This window comes from Haliotis rufescens, unplaced genomic scaffold, assembly GCF_023055435.1.
Source record: "Haliotis rufescens isolate VD_foot unplaced genomic scaffold, xgHalRufe1.0.p SCAF_16, whole genome shotgun sequence".
Lineage (NCBI taxonomy): Eukaryota > Metazoa > Mollusca > Gastropoda > Lepetellida > Haliotidae > Haliotis > Haliotis rufescens.
Window position 1 is genome coordinate 29831594 of NW_025963846.1, and position 21303 is coordinate 29852896.

A 21303-nucleotide genomic window follows, 5' to 3' on the forward strand; every position below is an offset into this window, starting at 1 on the left:
GCTATAGAAGTGCAATAATCTTGAGCACAACGTTAAAACCCCATTCCACCCCATTACATCTCACCTCATCACACCTCCCCATCTCAAAATGCACCAACAACGTGACTTGGGGCTCTTTAGCCCTGCGATGAGTTTAGGCAATTTATGAACAATTTGCCACTCACGTTCACAAATCTGTAAGTTTTCTTCTATGCACCTATGTTGTTTCTTCCAGTATGTTAGTAGCCCTACTACATTTCTGTTCATCCATACATGTGTCAAAGTTACACTATTTTTGAAACTGTGCATACGTCATAACAACGACACATTAGTGTTATATAACCTGGAACCAACGATTTTTAAATCGTTGTAATGTGTTTTTAGTATGAACGTGATTCTACCTCAGTAAGGTCCGTTCCGAACTCAGCAGACCCCGCCGTGATGATGTAGTGCGTTATTCCAGAATGGAGATCAGAGAAGCCAAGCCAGGCGAGGTTCAGCCGGGTCCTGTTCCATGTCATCCAGCCCGACTGGTGTCGAGACAACCCCGCTGCATGGTCGGTGTGCACAGCTAGCGCACCTGCATTACAGTCACAGAACCGTGTTAGTGAGGGTAAAGTGAAACATTCGTGGATACATTGTTGTGTTACCTGTCAAAGATCCATGGAGACACTGTTGTGTTACCTGTCAAAGATTCATGGATACAGTATTGTGTGTTACCTGTTTAATGATTCGTGGAGACATAACTGTGTGTTACCTGTCAACGATTCATGAAGACTGTATTGTGTTACCTGTCAAAGAATCATGGATACAGTATTGTGTGTCACCTGTCAAGGATTTATGGATTTATTACTGTTTGTTACCTTTCAAGGATTCATGGAGACATCACTGTGTATTACCTGCCAAAGATTCATCGATACATTACTGTGTGTTACCTGTCAAAGATTCATGGACACATTACTGTGTGTTACCTGTCAAAGATTCATGGACACATTACTGTGTGTTAACTGTCAATGATTCATGGATACATTACTGTGTGTGACCTGTCAAAGATTCATGGAGACATTACTGTGTTAACTGTCAATGATTCATGGATACATTACTGTGTGGTACCTGTCAAAGATTCATGGAGACATTACTGTGTGTTAACTGTCAATGATTCATGGATACATTACTGTGTGTTACCTGTCAATGATTCATGGATACATTACTGTGTGTTACCTGTCAATGATTCATGGATACATTACTGTGTGTTAACTGTCAAAGATTCATGGATACGTTACTGTGTGTTACCTGTCAATGATTCATGGATACATTACTGTGTGTTACCTGTCAATGATTCATGGATACATTACTGTGTGTTACCTGTCAAAGATTCATGGATACGTTACTGTGTGTTACCTGTCAATGATTCATGGATACATTACTGTGTGTTACCTGTCAATGATTCATGGATACATTACTGTGTGTTACCTGTCAGTGATTCATGGATACATTACTGTGTGTTACCTGTGAATGATTCATGAATACATTACTGTGTGTTACCTGTCAATGATTCATGGATACATTACTGTGTGTTAACTGTCAATGATTCATGGATACGTTACTGTGTGTTACCTGTCAATGATTCATGGATACATTACTGTGTGTTACCTGTCAATGATTCATGGATACATTACTGTGTGTTACCTGTCAAAGATTCATGGAGACATTACTGTGTGTTACCTGTCAATGATTCATTGAGACATTACTGTGTGTTACCTGTCAATGATTCATGGATACATTGCTGTGTGTTACCTGTCAAAGATTCATGCAGACATTACTGTGTGTTACCTGTCAGTGATTCATGGACACATTACTGTGTGTTGTTACCTGTCAAGGGTTTCGAGCTGTCCACCAGCAAGGCCCCAGTGTCTGAGGAATGACATGAGCCGGCCATGTTGCAGGCGACGAGCTTCACTGTGTAGCTGCTTCCATCGTGGAGGTCCAGCTGTGACAGCGTGTATTCTTCAACAAGTCCTGGCAACTTTAGGAAAGGTAGAAATAGAATAGTGTTATGTTTGTAATAAATGCGCTTTATATGAGATATCAAATCCATTGATTATAGAAACCGTGATTATAATGTTATAAGATGCGGATGTTGAGTGTGTTCACAGTTTTGTAGATGTAGATGATATAGATTGCGATACATATTACCATTGGTGTTGTATACTTCACCTTGCTTCTAAACCATGTTTAACATGAACAAATGACGGTCACCTTCAGGAGACTTGACTTGAACTCCCCCAGCTGGTGTGATGAGATGGAGAGGTACTGTCTCTCAATGTAAGACTCTTCGTCCTTGAACTTCCAGCCTATCCTCAAGGTCGTCCTGCTGATGGACGTCCCAGCCACAATGGAACCATGTCCATCTAGGATCCCTGGTGTCACAACAACTTCCGGTGGAGTGATGTCAACCAGAAACCCGTTGGACGTAATTTCACTGTATAATCCTGCCACAACAAAGTGATAACATATATACAACTAGCTGTTTTGGATACGCATAACCTTTTTCGATTGATTCAATTTTTCTACACATCATAATTGGGGGATACGGATCGTCCCGTAAGTAAAGTCTGCCCACTTCTACATCTCTGAATGACGACAAATATTATTATATTTTTTTTCCATATGCTGATCTCTTATTCGTCACTTACAACCAAATACGTTGTTAAGTGCATTCCGTGTTATAGTGTTATTTCTGTACATTAACCCTACGTTGTGCAAACATATCAGTTATTTATATTTTTGCTTCCGATCTGGAATACTTATTCAAAGTGCACATTCGAAGAAATAAAGTATACGTATTTGGAGGTAGGTGATTAAGCAAGAAATTGGTGAATATAGATTATGAAAATATAAACAAATGTGCAGCCTACTGGAGGCTATGAAATGTCTGCCAATGTGCGCTTTAGGATTAACAAGACTTTTCTACATATCCTATTGGACAAACTCATATTACACGAGGAACGGATCAGTGCATACTGCAGCTACAATTCATCATACAGGCTTCCCATGTCATGATATATGAATAATGTCTTTCGACTATAGCCAGCTTTGATTTCTACTGAGAGGTGATAATAATGATGTGCGTTATAGCTCATAACCTGCTTTGTTGTAGGCCCTGACAGTTGTGAACAGAGTCTGTCCAACCGGAAGTTGGTGGTCACGTGACAGCGTGTGGAAGATGGCTTCCTCCAGGGCTGCATTCGTTGCTGCGAGAATCTCGTCACCTCCTGGTGTTGTCCCTACACGCCATTCATAGTGGGCTAACCCAGACTCAGGGTCGTGGAAGCCTCGCCACTTACATCCAAGGAATGTCCTGAAAACAATAATCACACAGAACTAAGTGACAGGATAATGTGAACTTATGATACAGTAATTCTTTTGTTTTAAAATCACAACCTTCAGTTCAGGCCAACTCAGAAAAACAGAAAGTACTTTAATAACTTCTTTTTAAATTTATTTTACAGATGAATAATGGTTTATTTACTGTTTCTAAATAAATTTGATAATACTATGGCAAATGACAGATTGAGTTGCATCATGATCACCTGGAAGCCTGATATTGGACATCTTCATCTCGGGTTGCGTCCATGATGTTCCCAGTTCGTGGAGCGGTCACGTCTAAGATGACACCATCACTTGTCGCCATGGTGCACAGACTAGCCATGTTACACGCGGTCACCGTCACGTAATACGTCATGCCACACTTGAAGGCGATGTCATAGAAACCCACATCTGCAACAATTAGACACGCACAGGGTAGCCGCAATATACTTTCATAAGTATTAGTGCAACAATTAGACACACATTTTACCGCAGTATGCCTTCATAACTATTAGTACAACAATGAGACACACACATTTTACTGCAGTATGCCTTCATAACTATTAGTACAACAATAACACACACACATTTTGCCGCAGTATACCTTCATAAATATTATTACAATTAGACACGTACAGGGTAGCCGCAATATATCCCCATAAATATTAGGACAACAATGAGACACGCATATTTTTCCACAGTAGACCTTCATAAATATTTTTACAACAATGAAACACACACGTTTTACCGCAGTGTGCCTTCATGGATATTATTACAACAATCAGATGATGGGGTATAAATGTAGACATGTAATACCAAGGTTATACCATCAGTCCTAAGCCTGTTACACCAGACAAGAGGACGCTTTCTGTACATTGATGGACAACGAACCTCAAAAACTAATATCAAGATTGTCCCAGTAAGGTTGGCGGTGTGGTAACCTAGTTGTTAAAGTGTTACCTCGTCCAGCCGAAGACCCGGTTTCGATTCCCCACATGGGTACAATGTGTGAAGCCCATTTCTGATGACCCGCCGTAAGATTGATGGAATATTTCTTGAAGCGGCAGACAAACTTACTCACACCCAGTACAGTGAGGACTGTTTTGCGTTATCAATGATATTTAAGGAACAGTTTTGCTTTTTACCTGTTCTTGCTCCCACGTGTGACTGAGCGAGCGTGTCGTCACATCCCCGACACGTGCCCACCTGGAGGAGATAGTGACTGATTGACGAGTGTGGGTCAGAAAACCCTTCCCAGTAGGAACCCATCTCCGACATCAGGGTGACAAAGTCAGCGTCCTTTGCCTGGCCTCTAACTTTGGTTCGTTGTCCATCATACACGTGGCCCCTAGAGGGCGGTGTGTTGTCCGCCGTCACAGGTCGTGAAGTGATGAGACTGTGCAGGCCTACTTTGTTGTATCCCTAGTGCACGACTAAGACATTATAGTATGATATATTGCAGGTTGACACTTTTACTATTGTATACGTAGAAATAAGGTTGTGCATTTGTTGAGAGTTAAGCTTTCATATGGCTTGAAGCTACAAATACAGAATATATAAATTGATAAATACATTACCTTCACTGAGACAAAGTAGACATGCCCGTCTAATAGGGTTGCCCCGCCGTCGATAACCATACACTGGTCCGTTGTAGATGTGTACTTGACAACGTCGTCATGGGCAGGTCTCGACCCCACCCCCACGTCATAGCTTGCGATGCCACTCTCTGGGTCAGACAGAGCACCGTCCCAGCTTGAACAAGCACGCCACAGACAGTCAATACTTTCAAACTGAAAACAATCTCACCAGCAAAGGAAACCAACAATCAGATTCACTTTATGTCAAGTTCTAACTGTATTATTGGTGGACACTAACTGTATCACTTACCACACATCTATCACAGACTTCGTTATGTATTGCCCAGAGAAATGTATTGATCCCCCTGACGTCACTGGCGGCGTGGAGTCAATCAACACCCCCGACGATATGACTGTCCTGCTCTTGTTCACAAAGTCCGTGGCTGCAACAGGAGACGCTGGCAGTGATCCACAAAACAATTTTTTTTTGTAACAAGGAACCTTTTTATCAATATATTATCAAATATCAAAAATGCGTAAATTGAAGGATCAGTCGAGATATGCTTTTATCTATTATATTTATTTGTTCATTGATCCTTTATTACTGCAATGTCATTAACCAGTGATTCACGTCAGATGAACAACGCACTGTACCAGTGATATATATTGACATATACACTGTTACACAATGTCAGATAGGTGTAAACTGTGTCACCATCCATCTATACAATGTCAGATATATGTATATTCTCCCACCATCCATCTGTACAATGTCAAATATACAATGTCATATACATGTATATTCTGTCACCATCCATCTATACAATGTCAGATACATGTATATTCTGTCACCACCCATCTGTACAATGTCAAATATACAAAGTTAGATACATGTACATTCTGTCACCATCCATCTGTACAATGTCAAATATACAATGTCAGATATATATATATTCTGTCACCATCCATCTATACAATGTCATATATACAATGTCAGATACATGTATATTCTGTCACCATCCATCTGTACAATGTCATACATACACTGTCAGATAAATGCATATGCTGTCACCATCCATCTGTACGATGTCATACATGCAATGTCAGATATATGCATATTCTGTCACCATCCATCTGTACAATATCATATATACAATGTCAGATAAATGCATATACTGTCACCATCCATCTGTACGATGTCATACATGCAATGTCAGATATATGTATATTCTGTTTCCATCCATCTGTACGATGTCATACATACAATGTCAGATATATGTGAATTCTGTCACCATGCATCTGTTCAATGTCAAATATACAATGTCATATACATGTATATTCTGTCACCATCCATCTATACAATGTCATATATACAATGTCAGATATATGTATATTCTGTCACCATCCATCTGTATGCTGTCATACATACAATGTCAGATATATGTATATTCTGTCACCATCCATCTGTACAATGTCATATATACAATGTCAGATATATGTATATTCTGTCACCATCCATCTGTACGCTGTCATACATACAATGTCAGATATATGTATATTCTGTTTCCATCCATCTGTACAATGTCATACATGCAATGTCAGATATATGTTTATTCTGTCACCATATAATGTCAGATACATGTATATTGTGTCACAACACCACCCGTCTATGCAATACCAGATAATAGGAACACAAATTGTGTCAGGATTGTGTCGTCATTGACTTGTACCTGTCACCGACGCATAGATGGTGTGCCCGTCGTGTAGCCGGAGGCCGTGCAGGATAGCGTGGTTCACCAAACACCCTCTCCGTCTTGCAACCAAGTCCTTCCCTCCAGGATCAGAACCTACGAAAGAGACGTCGGAGTTACTCTACAGTTTACCGGTCACCCTGGTACAGGAAGCCATCAAGTCTGACACGTGGCTAGAGCCTGGTGCTGTGAAGCCATCAAGCTTACACGTGGCTAGAGCCTGGTGCTGTGAAGCCATCAAGCTTACACGTGGCTAGAGCCTGGTGCTGTGAAGCCATCAAGCTTACACGTGGCTAGAGACTGGTGCTGTGAAGCCATCAAGCTTACACGTGGCTAGATCCTGGTGCTGTGAAGCCATTAAGCTTACACGTGGCTAGAGCCTGGTGCTGTGAAGCCACCAAGCTTACACGTGGCTAGAGCCTGGTGCTGTGAAGCCATTTAGCTTACACGTGGCTAGAGCCTGGTGCTGTGAAGCCATTTAGCTTACACGTGGCTAGAGCCTGGTGCTGTGAAGCCATCAAGCTTACACGGGGCTAGAGCCTGGTGCTGTGAAGCCATTAAGCTTACACGTGGCTAGAGCCTGGTGCTGTGAAGCAATCAAGCTTACACGTGGCTAGAGACTGGTGCTGTGAAGCCATTAAGCTTACACGTGGCTAGAGCCTGGTGCTGTGAAGCCACCAAGCTTACACGTGGCTAGAGCCTGGTGCTGTGAAGCCACCAAGCTTACACGTGGCTAGAGCCTGGTGCTGTAAAGCCATCAAGCTTCAAGTGGCTAGAGCCTGGTGATGTGAAGCCATCAAGCTTACACGTGGCTAGAGCCTGGTGCTCCTAAGCCATCAAGTCTGACACGTGGCTAGAGACTGGTGCTGTGAAGCCATTAAGCTTACACGTGGCTAGAGCCTGGTGCTGTGAAGCCACCAAGCTTACACGTGGCTAGAGCCTGGTGCTGTGAAGCCACCAAGCTTACACGTGGCTAGAGCCTGGTGCTGTGAAGCCATTAAGCTTACACGGGGCTAGAGCCTGGTGCTGTGAAGCCACCAAGCTTACACGTGGCTAGAGCCTGGTGCTGTGAAGCCATTAAGATTACACGTGGCTAGAGCCTGGTGCTGTGAAGCAATCAAGCGTACTCGTGGCTAGAGCCTGGTGCTGTGAAGCCATCAAGCTTACACGTGGCTAGATCCTGGTGCTGTGAAGCCATCAAGCTTACACGTGGCTAGAGCCTGGTGCTGTGAAGCCACCAAGCTTACACGTGGCTAGAGCCTGGTGCTGTGAAGCCACCAAGCTTACACGTGGCTAGAGCCTGGTGCTGTGAAGCCATTAAGCTTACACGGGGCTAGAGCCTGGTGCTGTGAAGCCACCAAGCTTACACGTGGCTAGAGCCTGGTGCTGTGAAGCCATTAAGATTACACGTGGCTAGAGCCTGGTGCTGTGAAGCAATCAAGCGTACTCGTGGCTAGAGCCTGGTGCTGTGAAGCCATCAAGCTTACACGTGGCTAGATCCTGGTGCTGTGAAGCCATCAAGCTTACACGTGGCTAGAGCCTGGTGCTGTGAAGCGACTCGGTTCTGTGATAACGACCTATCGTAAAATATAAGACTGTTAATATTGATAATTATCTATGACTGACATAAATCTCTTCCGGTCAGCAATCAGACCTGGCAGAATGTAAAATGTCTCTTATTGCATAACATATTGGTGTGAAAGTCAATACTTGAAGCTGGTATACGTTTTTACACGAAAGTAATGATTCCTTTCATAAGCTTGATTAAGTTATTGTCCCTTTTAAAGGTTAAAAGCAATCTGCCGCCTGCCGTACCGTTTTTACTTTCAGTAATCTGTTCTGTCGATGTTGTGTGTAGCCTGTAGATGCCAGTAATGTGTAATCTTGTATGTTCTAGATGACCTTCATAAGATTTATTTAAGTAAACTAGAAGGGGTTTCCCCAGTTGACAACTGACATAATATCCACACTTCAAGATTCTTGCTTCGCCAAAACCACTGTCAATGTCACAATAAGAGGACAAGATATTATGTTTGTTTGTTGGTCCACTCTGGAATAAATCAGCTGTATGACGACACGCAGGCACCCAAGTCACCTAACCTGACCACTCGATCGCCCCTAGCTCGCCCCTCACGACCAGCAAAGGCTTCTTCGCGCATATTCTTAACCGGAATCACTGCAGGGTGAACATTTTATAGAGACCTACCCAGAGCAACTTCATAATATACTATCCCACTGGGGTGTGGAGAAGACCCTTCCTCTTCTACATCAGTGAAGCCGTCCCAGTAGACCACCATCTCACTCGTGCTAGTCTAAACAAACATACCTGTAGTTCACAATCTCACTCAACAAAAAACAGCAATGGTCCTATGGGTGAGAATGGTATTGCCACAAAAAGCAATACTAAAGCAACATAACGGTAGGGGACACCAGAAATGGTAAGGTGTCTTCGGAAAACTACCATTGAACAAACGCTTAACAGCACTCTTGGAAATGACATATGTACCACGAGTGAGAAGGTTTCAGTGCTCATGAACATCATTTCACACATACATATATTACCTCGCTTTACATAAACTACATGAGACTTGTGCCAATCTCAACTGATGCCAAGGTACAAAATGTATGGAAGTCAATTGCAGGTAATGAATAGATATTAAATTATCAAAGAGACATGAAATTCTTATGTTGAGTATAACGGGTCAGAATGTTATCAGGAGTAAACCACTGACGAGACTGAGCTGACTTTTGCACCTGGAAGGTGGGACTGGTGGGTCCACCCGGAAACACCCTTCCTCCGCTCGGTGGTGTCACGTCCACCGTGACCCCGTCACTACACGAGTTGACCTCTGGTAAGTCCTCTGTCCACTTCTCGTTCTCCACGGTTCTGGCATCAGCATGAACACACACATAATACCTCCTCCCGTGAACAAGCCGTCGTTCTGTCTCGGCAAAGGCCACGTTTATAACTTCCTTGTCTGAAACACCAGACATCAATCATGTAACATTCCATTTGGCGTAAAATGCAAAATTGGGCTGAACATTTTTTGAATGAATCACTGAAAAATAGTGATAACACCAGGTGTTCGCGAAAAGGGCAAGCATGTTTTGTCCTACCCGTAGCACCCACCACTCACACAATTTGCACAAGAATGTATGTGTCTATTTTTTTGTAATAGTTCTATTTTTGGAGACAAATAATACTCTTCATCTCTTATCCGATGCAATTTCTTCTGCATATGGAGCGGCATATGTTGTTTTGGGCATTTCTGATTCATTAACCACCCAGTCTTCATCTTTAAATATATCGCCTTTATGTAAAAGTAGTGGTGTGCAAAGTAGTATGCATTTCACTTTCTCGGATATGTTATGTATTCAGCTTTCGTTTTGAGGGTTCTTGTGGCCTTGAGGAATGAACATACTAATTCTCGTTAATCCACTACCTGTGTGCCCGCACTTGATGACATCCGGCATGCTACAGGGGTCAGTGAAGGTCATCAGACTCTCTCTCTTGTAGTGGGAGGAGGGGTCCACCTGGTCACCTGACACCACTGCCCACGTGTAGTTCCTGTGACGGAGTGTCGGCCACACAGCAGACAGGATGTTCCTGTAGGGGGTGTAGTCAGCATCAGCGAGGTTCCACCTGTCATTCTTCTCCAGGGTGATGGGGTCCCCGACATCAGCAACTTGTCTGGCGCCTGGAAGCAGGATGGTAACTTACATGACACTCGTTGAGTGGAGGAATATTTGGAAAATAGCACAATATGGTTCAGATGAAGAGGTTAATAATTAGTGATGATATATCTATAATATGGAACGCAGGAAATATGTAAATAACTTTTGTGCCCAACTGACAGGTTAAATTACAACTATTTATGATGAATTTATTATTGGAGTTGATTATTATCATTATTATGTTTTTCAGATGAAAAACAAAACAGCAAATGGGCCTCATGTCACATCCTTGACTTTTGTACAGACTAAAATTAGAAATGCAGCAAAGAGGGTTTGGGTGATCCTGGCACATGCTGGTACTACACGTAGACAGTGAATGGGACTTCTCCCAAGAAGCGGATCCGCATTTACTTTTATTATTATCATCCGAATGTCGCATGCTCAAAGCCATAATGTTTGGAAATATCCAAAACATTGTCCTTAATCTGTAGTGTCTTTTAATCATGCAAATTCCTTACCAACAACATCGATGACGATGGCAGGGACAGCACAGTTTCTCACGTCGGCGGATACGGTGGTGGAGAGCCCCACTTTGTTGTAGCCACGAACAGCAAGACGACGGCACTTACTGAAGTCCAGGCGTTTGGGCAGCAGAACACGGAATGTCATCTGGAACAACCGTTGTGTGGGGAGTAACAGTGTTGTGATTTATCTGTACTTGTCATCCAGATTAGATACAATCCTACCTCGTGGTTCCCCGGGTTAGAGTAGGTATATGACGTCAACGTTAGAGAGTAATCAGTCACGAGTATCCGACGAAACGGATTCCATTGGGCGAAGACGCAAAATAGCGATGAAAATGGAATACTGTCTGGTTTGTTTACAGACAGCAGTCGCGTGGCAGGAATACAGTTGTGCGGCGTCAGGCAATAATTACTTCCTTGTTGTGCCAAGTGTGTGAATGGCGGTAGTAAACAGTTTCCTTGACTAAGCATCAAGGGCGAAATAGCTGTGAAAGTTCTAATGGATCGGGCCAATATTGTCACCCTAGGGCCAACAGACTGACCTTGGACCTGAACAAGGCCAATATGAAAACAACATGTCGTAATGAGCAGTTAAATGAGATCGGTGGGACGTTCCTTACGATATCAACCACTGGTATTTACAGGCCGCATTGATAAAGCTTGACTTTTGCTGACTGCGGCTTTCAACAACATTCACTTTCCTCATCCAACGTACCACATCCTCGCTGGTTGTGCTGTCTGACACTGGCTGCCACGTTGTCAGAAGCCTGCTGTCGTGGTCACTGTCTGTTAAACTCCATTCATATCTGTCTACAACGCCATACGCTTCAGTCTTCACTGGCATGTCCGGGTCAGCAAACCTTGCCATGGTCACCTCAAGCTGGAACAATGGACGCAGGAAGGTGAGGAAGGAAGGCCTGTATAGAGACTTATGGTAAAATAATCCCCGTGCCACTAAACTTTCGCCGCCGATGCGGTTCATAAGCACAGTAAATTATCATTTTTATTGTTAGCAATTGTGCAAAACAGTATCTCTGAGGAGCATTTTAGAAGCTGTGGCATTAATGAAGATAGAACTGGTGAAAAGTGGAAATCCATTGGTCAGCTCTCTGTACGTGAATATCATTCTGTACACAAATCATATCATGGAATTCGCTCATATAACTCGACACATATTTCAACATGTTAATTAGGATGTTGTCAAATAGAATGAATTGGCAGTGTATCTTCGATGTGACCTTTAAAGCATCGACCAAAGCCATGATGTAAGTACAAGATTTCAGCTGCCCCCCGCCCCTACCTGTAAATGACATACTCTTTAGTTACTTGTAAACACAAACGTTTCAGGGTATGCCCTTTGACAAATGATAAAACCAATGCATGCATTTGTTTAGATATGCTTAACGGCGTCGGAGAATACAAGTAGAGACGTCCATCAGATTTGCCCTCATCACCTTGGAGCCTGTGTCGGTGTTGGTGTAGTTCACGCTGATGTTGCCGCTTACAGGTGGGTGGTGTAGCACTGTAACTCCGTTACTGTACACGGCGTCAGTGCAGGCGTTCACAACACACAGCTTCACAGCCGCCCTGAACGTGTAGCCCGACCTGAGATCCAGTCCCGTGGACAGTACGTGGTCGCGGTGTCCAGTGTACTCATACTCCCTTTCTGTGTGCCAGAGGTCATCTGAACATGGTAAAGAAGGTATGCATATGACTATTACGTAGATATTCATTCGATATGAAAGATCAAACTTTAGGCGGGGGTTTTGGTTTGACACTGAGCATGATAACACAATGATCATGACAACATAATAAGCATGACAACATGCCAACACAAACTGCATGAATAAACAACGAGCAAGCAAGAAGCAACAACTAGATTTGCATTTCAGGTTAATTACAGGTAAAGAACATGTCATAGATTGGCATGCTTACTTTTGCTTAATTCTTTATTTATTTCGCAATGTAGGCCATCGACCAATTGTATATTTAGGTAGTCAGGTCCACATTGGACATTAAAAAGCTTCTAACTTTCATGGTATACATATAATGAAAGTTTTTTCACGGTTTCAGTATGGCATGATAAAAACGATATGTTAAACTTATTTAATGCAATATTTTCCGGTTATATATTTGTCTAAGATTATTATATGTTTTACAAATTAATTGAAAATGGCAATAGTTTTCGATAAGACCAATGTTACAGAGGTTACAAAATCTTTGGTCTCTTGGGACATCGATATATCTATCCACTTAAATAGGGAGTGTATGAGAACTGCAACGATAGCGGGAAAGTGCAGTGCAATATTTATCTATATTGATATTTAGAAGATATGGTTTGACACAGAAATGTCATTTAATTAAGGTGATGGTACACATTTTCTTGCTCATGAATATATATATATATATATATATATATATATATATATATATATATATATATATATATATATACAAATTCAAAAATAAATAGCTTTGGGTAAGAATCTGATTGGTTTTCCTTAATATAGTCGAAATCAAATTAAAATAGAGTATTGCACCTTGGATACCCAATTAATCTTGCCATTTACAGCTTCATTACAGATTATAGCTCTTTCTTGGGTAACGGCTATTTCACATCGATATAACCTTACACCAATAAGTAATACAACGCTTATATGCTGATATGTATGGAGGATATCTACCGCACTCACCTCTTACGACCTGACCGGGTTTCGAAAGACTAAACGTCTAAGAAGTGTTTGCACGCATATATATGGATCTGTTCCATTTCTTTATGGTTTCTTAAACCACAAATGTCAGCTCTATATAACAATATTGGTGCTAATTTAGTTTCAAATATCTTGTAAAATACTTTATAATCAAAGGGTTTTACTTTCCTGAGTGATTTTAAGATATAAAACAGTATTTGTTTGGCCTGAAGAGCAGCATTGCATACATAGTTAGACCAATTTGAAGTTTCTAAGAACGATACACCCAAATAGTTATAAGACGAACACACATTCTTATCTTACATCGCCATAATACCATGTGTCATGTTTAGAAAAAAACACCCCTTATTGAAAACCACTTCACTGCTATAGTTCTATCAAAGTTAACCGTTAATGAATATGTATGGCAATAATCTCTAAGAACATCCATGCGCTTCTGTAGGCCAAATCCAGTATCAGCAATTAAAGTTACATCCCCCGCAAACAATAATAAAGACAGCTGAAGAAACTCTGGGGGAAACTGGATGCCTGGTTCAAATGACTCAATTTATAGAGCTAAGTCATTTATGAACATATTAAACAATAATGGCCTTAGTATACAGCATTGACAGTCTCCAACATTGCAGGGGCTAAAGTCTGAAAGTCGTTTTTTTATATTTAACACAAGAGATAACATATCAATAGATAGATTGGAGATTGTTTATACTTCTTTGGCGAGAGTCCGTGTACGTTTAATATGCGTCACAATTTAGATTGGCGTACACTGTCGTCTACGTGGTGTCATGCGGAAGTATATAACACCTGCACAGAACTTCATGTTATGTAAAATATAACCATAGTGAGGACGGCTGTCACCCGATATTAAATGTTTGATACATCATGAAGGCTTATTGTTATCTATCAGTACCTGATGAAGCGAACCTCCTTTCCAGCTTCCACTTGACATCTGGGTACTGGTGGGTATATTGTTGTGTGATGTTCCAGTGGGCGGCGAACATGGAGGTTGATAGCTGATAATCCTGGTCCTCGTGACAGCCATACACGGCAGACTGAAACATGAAACAAGAGGATATACCAACATATACCTATTCATCGTGACAGCAAAACACGGCAGACTGAAACATCAAACAAGAGGATATACCAACATATACCTAGTCCTCGTGACAGCCATACAAGCAGACCTAAACATCAAACAAGAGGATATACTAACAGATACCTGATCCTTGTGAAACGGCAGACTGAAACAGGAATCAGGAGGATATATTATTAAATAATTATGAAACATGATCAATTAATTATTGCACAGTCACTGATTGACTCACCATGTTATGATGTGTAGGATTCCAATCCTGCGTTCCTGCAACATTTCAAAAGGGAAAGTAGGTGATCACAAAGTAGGCAGCAGGTCATTTCTCAACAAGACAAATATGGCAGCAAGGCAGCAAATGAAGCGATCTTATAATATCAAGCTGTTTTGTGGCCAGATTTCAGCAGTCTGCGACGGCCAGAAAATTTCAGAGTTATCCACATGTGTGCATCATTGAATTCTGGGACAGACTACATCATTCGGGAAATGAGGTGAGGTGACAGTGTCTAGAAGGCTGGCCGTACCTATATAAGAACGAGGTGAGGACGACACGAGGCCTTCTCTGACCTGACTAGCTTCTTATCTACTTGTCCAGTGCGGTAAACACCGACTTCCTCCGAGCTTCCGACACTATTCCGGATTCAAGAGACAGAGCACGTGCTTCGTTCAAGATATTCGACTGTGACAAATTCTGAACTTCGTGAGTGTATATTTGTTATGAAGACCTGTTCCATAATGATGCTGCCACTTTTTTAACCCATTATGTTGTCATTTGTGATCGTAAGCCTAAAACTGTGTGTCTCAATATATGTTTTTTTCTGTTATTCGTTTATCTTCTGTGGTTATTGACTGACTTCACAATTGTATTCTGTACGCATTTCAGTTTGCAAATCATCCCGTAACAAGATAGTTAAACGTTCTTCTTGAACTTCTCTTAGACAAAACCTTGAATGGAATCACATCGACGACCATCATTTATCGTCATATCAGAGATGTCAGCGTTGTTGATGATAATGTAAACACCATCAGAAGATTGGGTCACCTCGCCACCAGCCGTCTTAGCCACAACAGTTGTGTAATATTTCTGCAAGAAGAAATTCAGACAATGTAGTAGTTATGCATATGTTGAAATTATGTCATTGTTGCTATTATCATGATTAGCATAAGTATAACGTTAACTAATGGTTTACTGATACAATGAATGCATCAATGAACTATCAATAGGATGCATCAACGCATCATAAAACATGTGTACACTGTACAGTACATTGGCCGCTCATTGCATTGTGCTTGGACAGTGATCAGTCGTCAGGAAGTTACTATATTTAGATGCTGGTGTGGTGTGTAAACTTCCGGTTCGGTATACCGCGGACGGTGTTAGTGTGACGGCATTGTATGGAACTTTCCAGTGGCTGGGTGGGTGGTATATAAGCGTTTTCAATACTGTCTTAACGTTTTTCTCACACATTCGATCACATCGGAACCAGCTTTCAAATGATGATCGCTCATCATCTCTGCCTAGCCCATCTCGGAAGCTTGACCACTGTCGTCGCTGGGTGAATATATATTATTATCACCCACCTTTGCTATCACCACTGTCTTTGTGTATTTGATACTGACCACTGCCATCATATTATACATTGCCATTGAATATTGTGCTACCATTTTATTGTGTACTGCCATTGTAATTGCTGCACAGTAATTTGTAAGGATTTGTAAAACTAGTTAATTTTTGTATTGAATTTGTTGATACCACTTGTTAGTTGTTTGTTGTTTTTGTTACCGATTTCTGGCTGAACATCTTGTTTCAATTTGGAAATTGACACGTAACAATATGTCTGAGTGTTGTATGCAGCAGAAAAAGCAGACAGTTGCTTCGCTCTTCAACCACTGAATGTACTGGTCAACCATGGATTTCATTGAAGGAACATGTGACTGTAATATTGATCAGCTTCAACTTTGGATTGATATATGTAAGTTGTTCCGTTCTGTCTATACTGCTTTTACAGACTAAATTCATTATTTAAATATATGAGTAAGTAAAACTCTCAACTACAATGCAGGTCTATGTACTTATGCAAATGTCACCTGTGACGTGTTCAGCAGTAGATTCGTGAACTGATGCTGTAGCAAGTGCCCTGTGTCTTCATAGCCTCTCACATCAACTACCCCGGGCCTGGTGCCAATCCCCGCCCTGTAGGTCACGTTCAACATGTCGTCATCAAACCCATACCACCTCGCCTTCAGCCCTTGTGTAGACAGTTGGTAGTCGGAATCCCGCAGTTCCTGCAATGTTTAAGGACACTGTCACAGCCATGGTGCAAATTAATGAGGGGTTGGGTAGCCCAATGGTGAAAGCTTTCGCTCGTCACTTCGAAGGTCCGGGTACGATTCCCCATATGAATACAATGGTGTTTCCTGTCGTGATATTGAAGGAATATTGCTAAAGGCGGAGAACTTGCCAAAGAAATGCAGCAAAACGCTTTCCACGGCCACAAGCAGCCTCGATTGTATGATTCCGACTCATGCAAATTAAATTTCCTACACTCAAAGTAAAATGAGTTCATCATTTACGCTGAAGCAGTGAGATCGTGATCAATCGTTAAACGCATGTATTCTGCTTTGAAATACTATCTGTAAAGAAATTACGTTTACTGACCGTTATCTGAAATAATTCTTCTTCATTTTCGGGGCAAACATCCATGACGACACCAGGTGAGGGCAGCGTGACGTCATGGACGTAGGGTTCTGCTACCGCCACTGTGGACAGCCCTACTGTGTTGGTGACCCTGACTGACACATAGTAGGCGTGGCTGTGATGGAGGTCCCAGTGGAGGTCCCGGAGAGCTACTGCTGTACACGTGGGCGGAGACGTCACTGTGCACCCTGCTCCTGACTGCAGGGCAATGAAGGGCATGATCTCAGTCCCATACGGCGAGGTACCTGTACACAGTAGAGTAGGTCAAATGTATACGTGGGACTTCCAGGTAAGAATTTACTTCCAGTATACCAAAGCTGGTAGTAAGAGGCGGCGAATGAATATGGTGGTCAGGCTCTGGTTCAAACATATAATTTGGTTGGTGATGAGTGTGACGTTAAACAACAAAGTAAAAAACAAAGATAAGATACACAAACATGACCCTCAGGGGTCAGATAGGTAATAAATATATTTAAGACTATTCGAAGCATTTATGAGATTAATTAAAATGAAGACAAGACCGCCACTTCTTACCGACGGCAGCTTCATACTTGATGTGAGCAGCATCAGGGTCCGTGACATGTGAGTTGTTCCACGTCACTAGGAGATGACTCAGACTGGGAGTCAGGGCAGCAGTGACTCCACCGTTAAAGACAGGCTTCTGGGTGTGCACGAGGAGACGCCCCAGGAACTGAGGAAACAAGGAGTAAACATGGCGGCGACATGAGGGGCGTTGTTCATGGAGGTTGAGGAAAACTGGCCATGTAGCTCAATAGGTTATGTATCATCACATGTACTCAAACAGATTGAGGGCCAGATAACTCAGAGTCTCAGAATATAAATATACACATAGGAATCCCATGGTATTTCCGATTGAAAAAAGGTTGTTTGTCAAAATGGTCAGGATCGGGAGTCTGGCTGATTGATTATCACAGAACCACGATGGTATGCGCAGTTTTTCATTCTATCAGTCACTGGTTTTCCTCGTCTAGACTCGACACTGACTGCTATTGAATGATACAGTTCACTCATCCACGAAGAATCAGGAGGTAACATTGTGAGTATCACTTTACCCGAATGGTTGTAAGCCCAGCTTTGTTGATGGCCTTGATGGCTATGTAGAACTGGTGCCCCTCACTGAGAGAAGGGTGGTAGCCTTGATACTGGGGATGATTATGAGTGGACGTGTACGGCAGAATGTCTGGAGCTGCTTCACCAGAAGGATCTGACATCAGCCCCACCTCGTAATCATAGATACCGCTCTCCGCGTCAGTTCCGGTCCAGTTTACAAACAGCTGGCAAGAGCAATATATCATTAACAGAAGCCGTACGAAGAGACTTGATCTTTTTATACATGAGTCTTAATCTACCGAGTTATGATGATCTTTAAACTGCATTTTTAAAAACTTGTCGATTTATTAACGATGTATTTTCCCACTGTTATCAAGGGAAGGAATAGGGTGTAGCCGAGGTGAAAACTGCATAGCCATGACCCATGAGACTCACTACATACACAATGAAACACTTCAGCATTAAACACGAGGTGTGGACATAATCATGTAGTATGTAAGCTACTATGAATATTTCTCGTACGTGGTGGTGTTTCGAAATGTATATCTGGTGGAAACTTGACAACGCTTCAGACTCTATGCAAAATGTTGCATTTCGTTTCAACATCGTTCCATTCCTCATCACGTGAATGGGGAACTTCTCTAACTCTGCTGCGTCGATTGCTGTTCCTTTGGATCTGAAAGATTCATCAGAGTATACCATGACAAGGAGTGGGACCTACAGCTTTAGGAGCTTAAGGGTAAAAAAACACCATTAAAGATGAATTTAAAAATTGGTGACAAAGGAATATTTATAGATAAATCCATTACGGTCGGTGCCGTGATAACTGGAGCGATCCATTTTCTCATACAAAATAGACACAGCCATACTTCAAACAACCATCGAGCTTAATAAAGGTTTGAATATCAATAAGGCGAACTCCGATAAACTCCGATAAACGACATAAAGGACAGCACATTGTCCACACAGTCAGAGCATTATACTGCATGTTAAGATTGTGCAACGTGAGATCTAACTAAAAACATGTTGGGACCCATCATATAATACCAGAGGGATATCCATTATGTCTATGCACCGTTCCGTGACGTTTGTGCACTTAGACGTATAGGAAACCTCGTAAACAAAGACGTCAAACATTATCTTTAAAGTTCTTTTTCATAACGTACAGGCAACAAGAGTTGTATTGTTATAACTTAAACACATCTCAATATCCCGATGGTTCGTACCTGCATTGGATATCTGGTTCAGTAATTCTGCTTCTCCTGCGGTGAGTGTCTATGAACCAGACAGTGCCTGATGAGGTGGTGACCAGACCCGGGGCAATGCTAGACGCGGCTACAGCAATCTGTCCCACTGCTGGTGGTGTGTCATCAAGGGTCACTCCGTCAGAACACACAGGGTCAGATGCCTCCAGGGCCCGGTTGTAGGCCACCACTGTCACGTGATACGTCCCTTGGGATGGTGCCGACCATGCTGCATGTGTCGAGTAGGTTTCCTCCACCTGTAATTGTGATGGTTTGAGTACGCATTTAAGTGATTGTCAACGAGTAAATATGCGCCCTGGAAGAAAACTTGATAAACCTCGATGTGAGGGAAGGCGTACATTTAATGTACTCGTATCCAAACCGAAATGCTCCTTTTGTAGACACTTGTCCGAGAACTGATACTGGTAGAACTTGACCCCACTCTCCCGATCAAAAAAGCCGTCCCAGTGGGCGTGGAGCTGTACGCTGTCCTGGTAGTCCACTTCCGGGTGTCCAGGCTGACCATCATGGACAACTCCAGGGTGCGGTGCACTTGCATCTACTGTCACCTAGAGGGACAGTAACATGATAGAATATGTCACCTAGTGGGGCAGTAACATGATAGAATGTGTCACCTAGAGGCGCAGTAACATCGTAGAATGTGTCATCTAGAGGGGCAGTAACAGCGTAGGATGTGTCACCTAGAGGGGCAGCAACATCATAGAATGTGTCACGTAGAGGGGCAATAACATCAAAGAATGTGTCGTTTAGAGGGGCAGTAACATCATAGAATGTGTCACCTAGAGGGGAAGTAACATCAAAGAATGTGTCATCTAGAGGGGCAGTAACATCATGGAATGTGTCACCTAGAGGGGCAGTAACATCATAGAATGTGTCATCTAGAGAGGCAGTAACATCATAGAATGTGTCATCTAGAGGAGCAGTAACATCATAGAATGTGTCACCTAGAGGGTCAGTAACATCATAGAATGTGTCATCTAGAGGGGCAGTAACATCATAGAATGTGTCACCTAGAGGGGCAGTAAAATCAAAGAATGTGTCACCTAGAGGGGCAGTAACATCAAAGAATGTGTCATCTAGAGGGGCAGTAACATCATGGAATGTGTCACCTAGAGGGGCAGTAACATCATAGAATGTGTCATCTAGAGAGGCAGTAACATCATAGAATGTGTCATCTAGAGGAGCAGTAACATCATAGAATGTGTCACCTAGAGGGTCAGTAACATCATAGAATTTGTCATCTAGAGGGGCAGTACTATCATAGAATGTGTCACCTAGAGGGGCAGTAACATCAAAGAATGTGTCACCTAGAGGGGCAGTAACATCATAGAATGTGTCACCTAGAGGAGCAGTAACATCAAAGAATTTGTCACTTAGAGGGGCAGTAACATCAAATAATGTGTCACCTAGAGGGGCAGTAACATTTTAGAATGTGTCACCTAGAGGGGCAGTAACATTTTAGAATGTGTCACCTAGAGGGGCAGTAACATCATGGAATGCGTCACCTAGAGAGGCAGTAACATCATGGAATGTGTCACCTAGAGGGGCAGTAACATCATGGAATGTGTCATCTAGAGAGGCAGTAACATCATGGAA

The 21303-nt window shown here is 42.3% G+C and overlaps 1 protein-coding gene across 1 annotated transcript in view; it reads right to left on the reverse strand.

Moving 5' to 3' along the window:
- The window catches only part of LOC124122333, a 156196-nt gene that overhangs the window by 14293 nt on the left and 120600 nt on the right, over positions 1-21303 (reverse strand). Inside the window, exons 17-39 of the mRNA XM_048397104.1 lie at positions 18965-19118; positions 18445-18666; positions 17906-18062; positions 17333-17616; positions 16762-16959; positions 15619-15757; positions 14909-14943; positions 14494-14635; positions 12330-12559; positions 11591-11755; positions 10870-11020; positions 10120-10374; positions 9431-9654; positions 8883-8988; positions 6656-6772; positions 5236-5368; positions 4926-5100; positions 4494-4770; positions 3573-3759; positions 3126-3340; positions 2239-2471; positions 1852-2005; positions 381-559 (exon numbers count right to left, since the gene is read on the reverse strand). Coding sequence (XP_048253061.1) covers positions 381-559; positions 1852-2005; positions 2239-2471; positions 3126-3340; positions 3573-3759; positions 4494-4770; positions 4926-5100; positions 5236-5368; positions 6656-6772; positions 8883-8988; positions 9431-9654; positions 10120-10374; positions 10870-11020; positions 11591-11755; positions 12330-12559; positions 14494-14635; positions 14909-14943; positions 15619-15757; positions 16762-16959; positions 17333-17616; positions 17906-18062; positions 18445-18666; positions 18965-19118 — 4132 coding nt within the window. The remainder of the gene's footprint in view (positions 1-380; positions 560-1851; positions 2006-2238; positions 2472-3125; positions 3341-3572; positions 3760-4493; positions 4771-4925; positions 5101-5235; positions 5369-6655; positions 6773-8882; positions 8989-9430; positions 9655-10119; positions 10375-10869; positions 11021-11590; positions 11756-12329; positions 12560-14493; positions 14636-14908; positions 14944-15618; positions 15758-16761; positions 16960-17332; positions 17617-17905; positions 18063-18444; positions 18667-18964; positions 19119-21303) is intronic.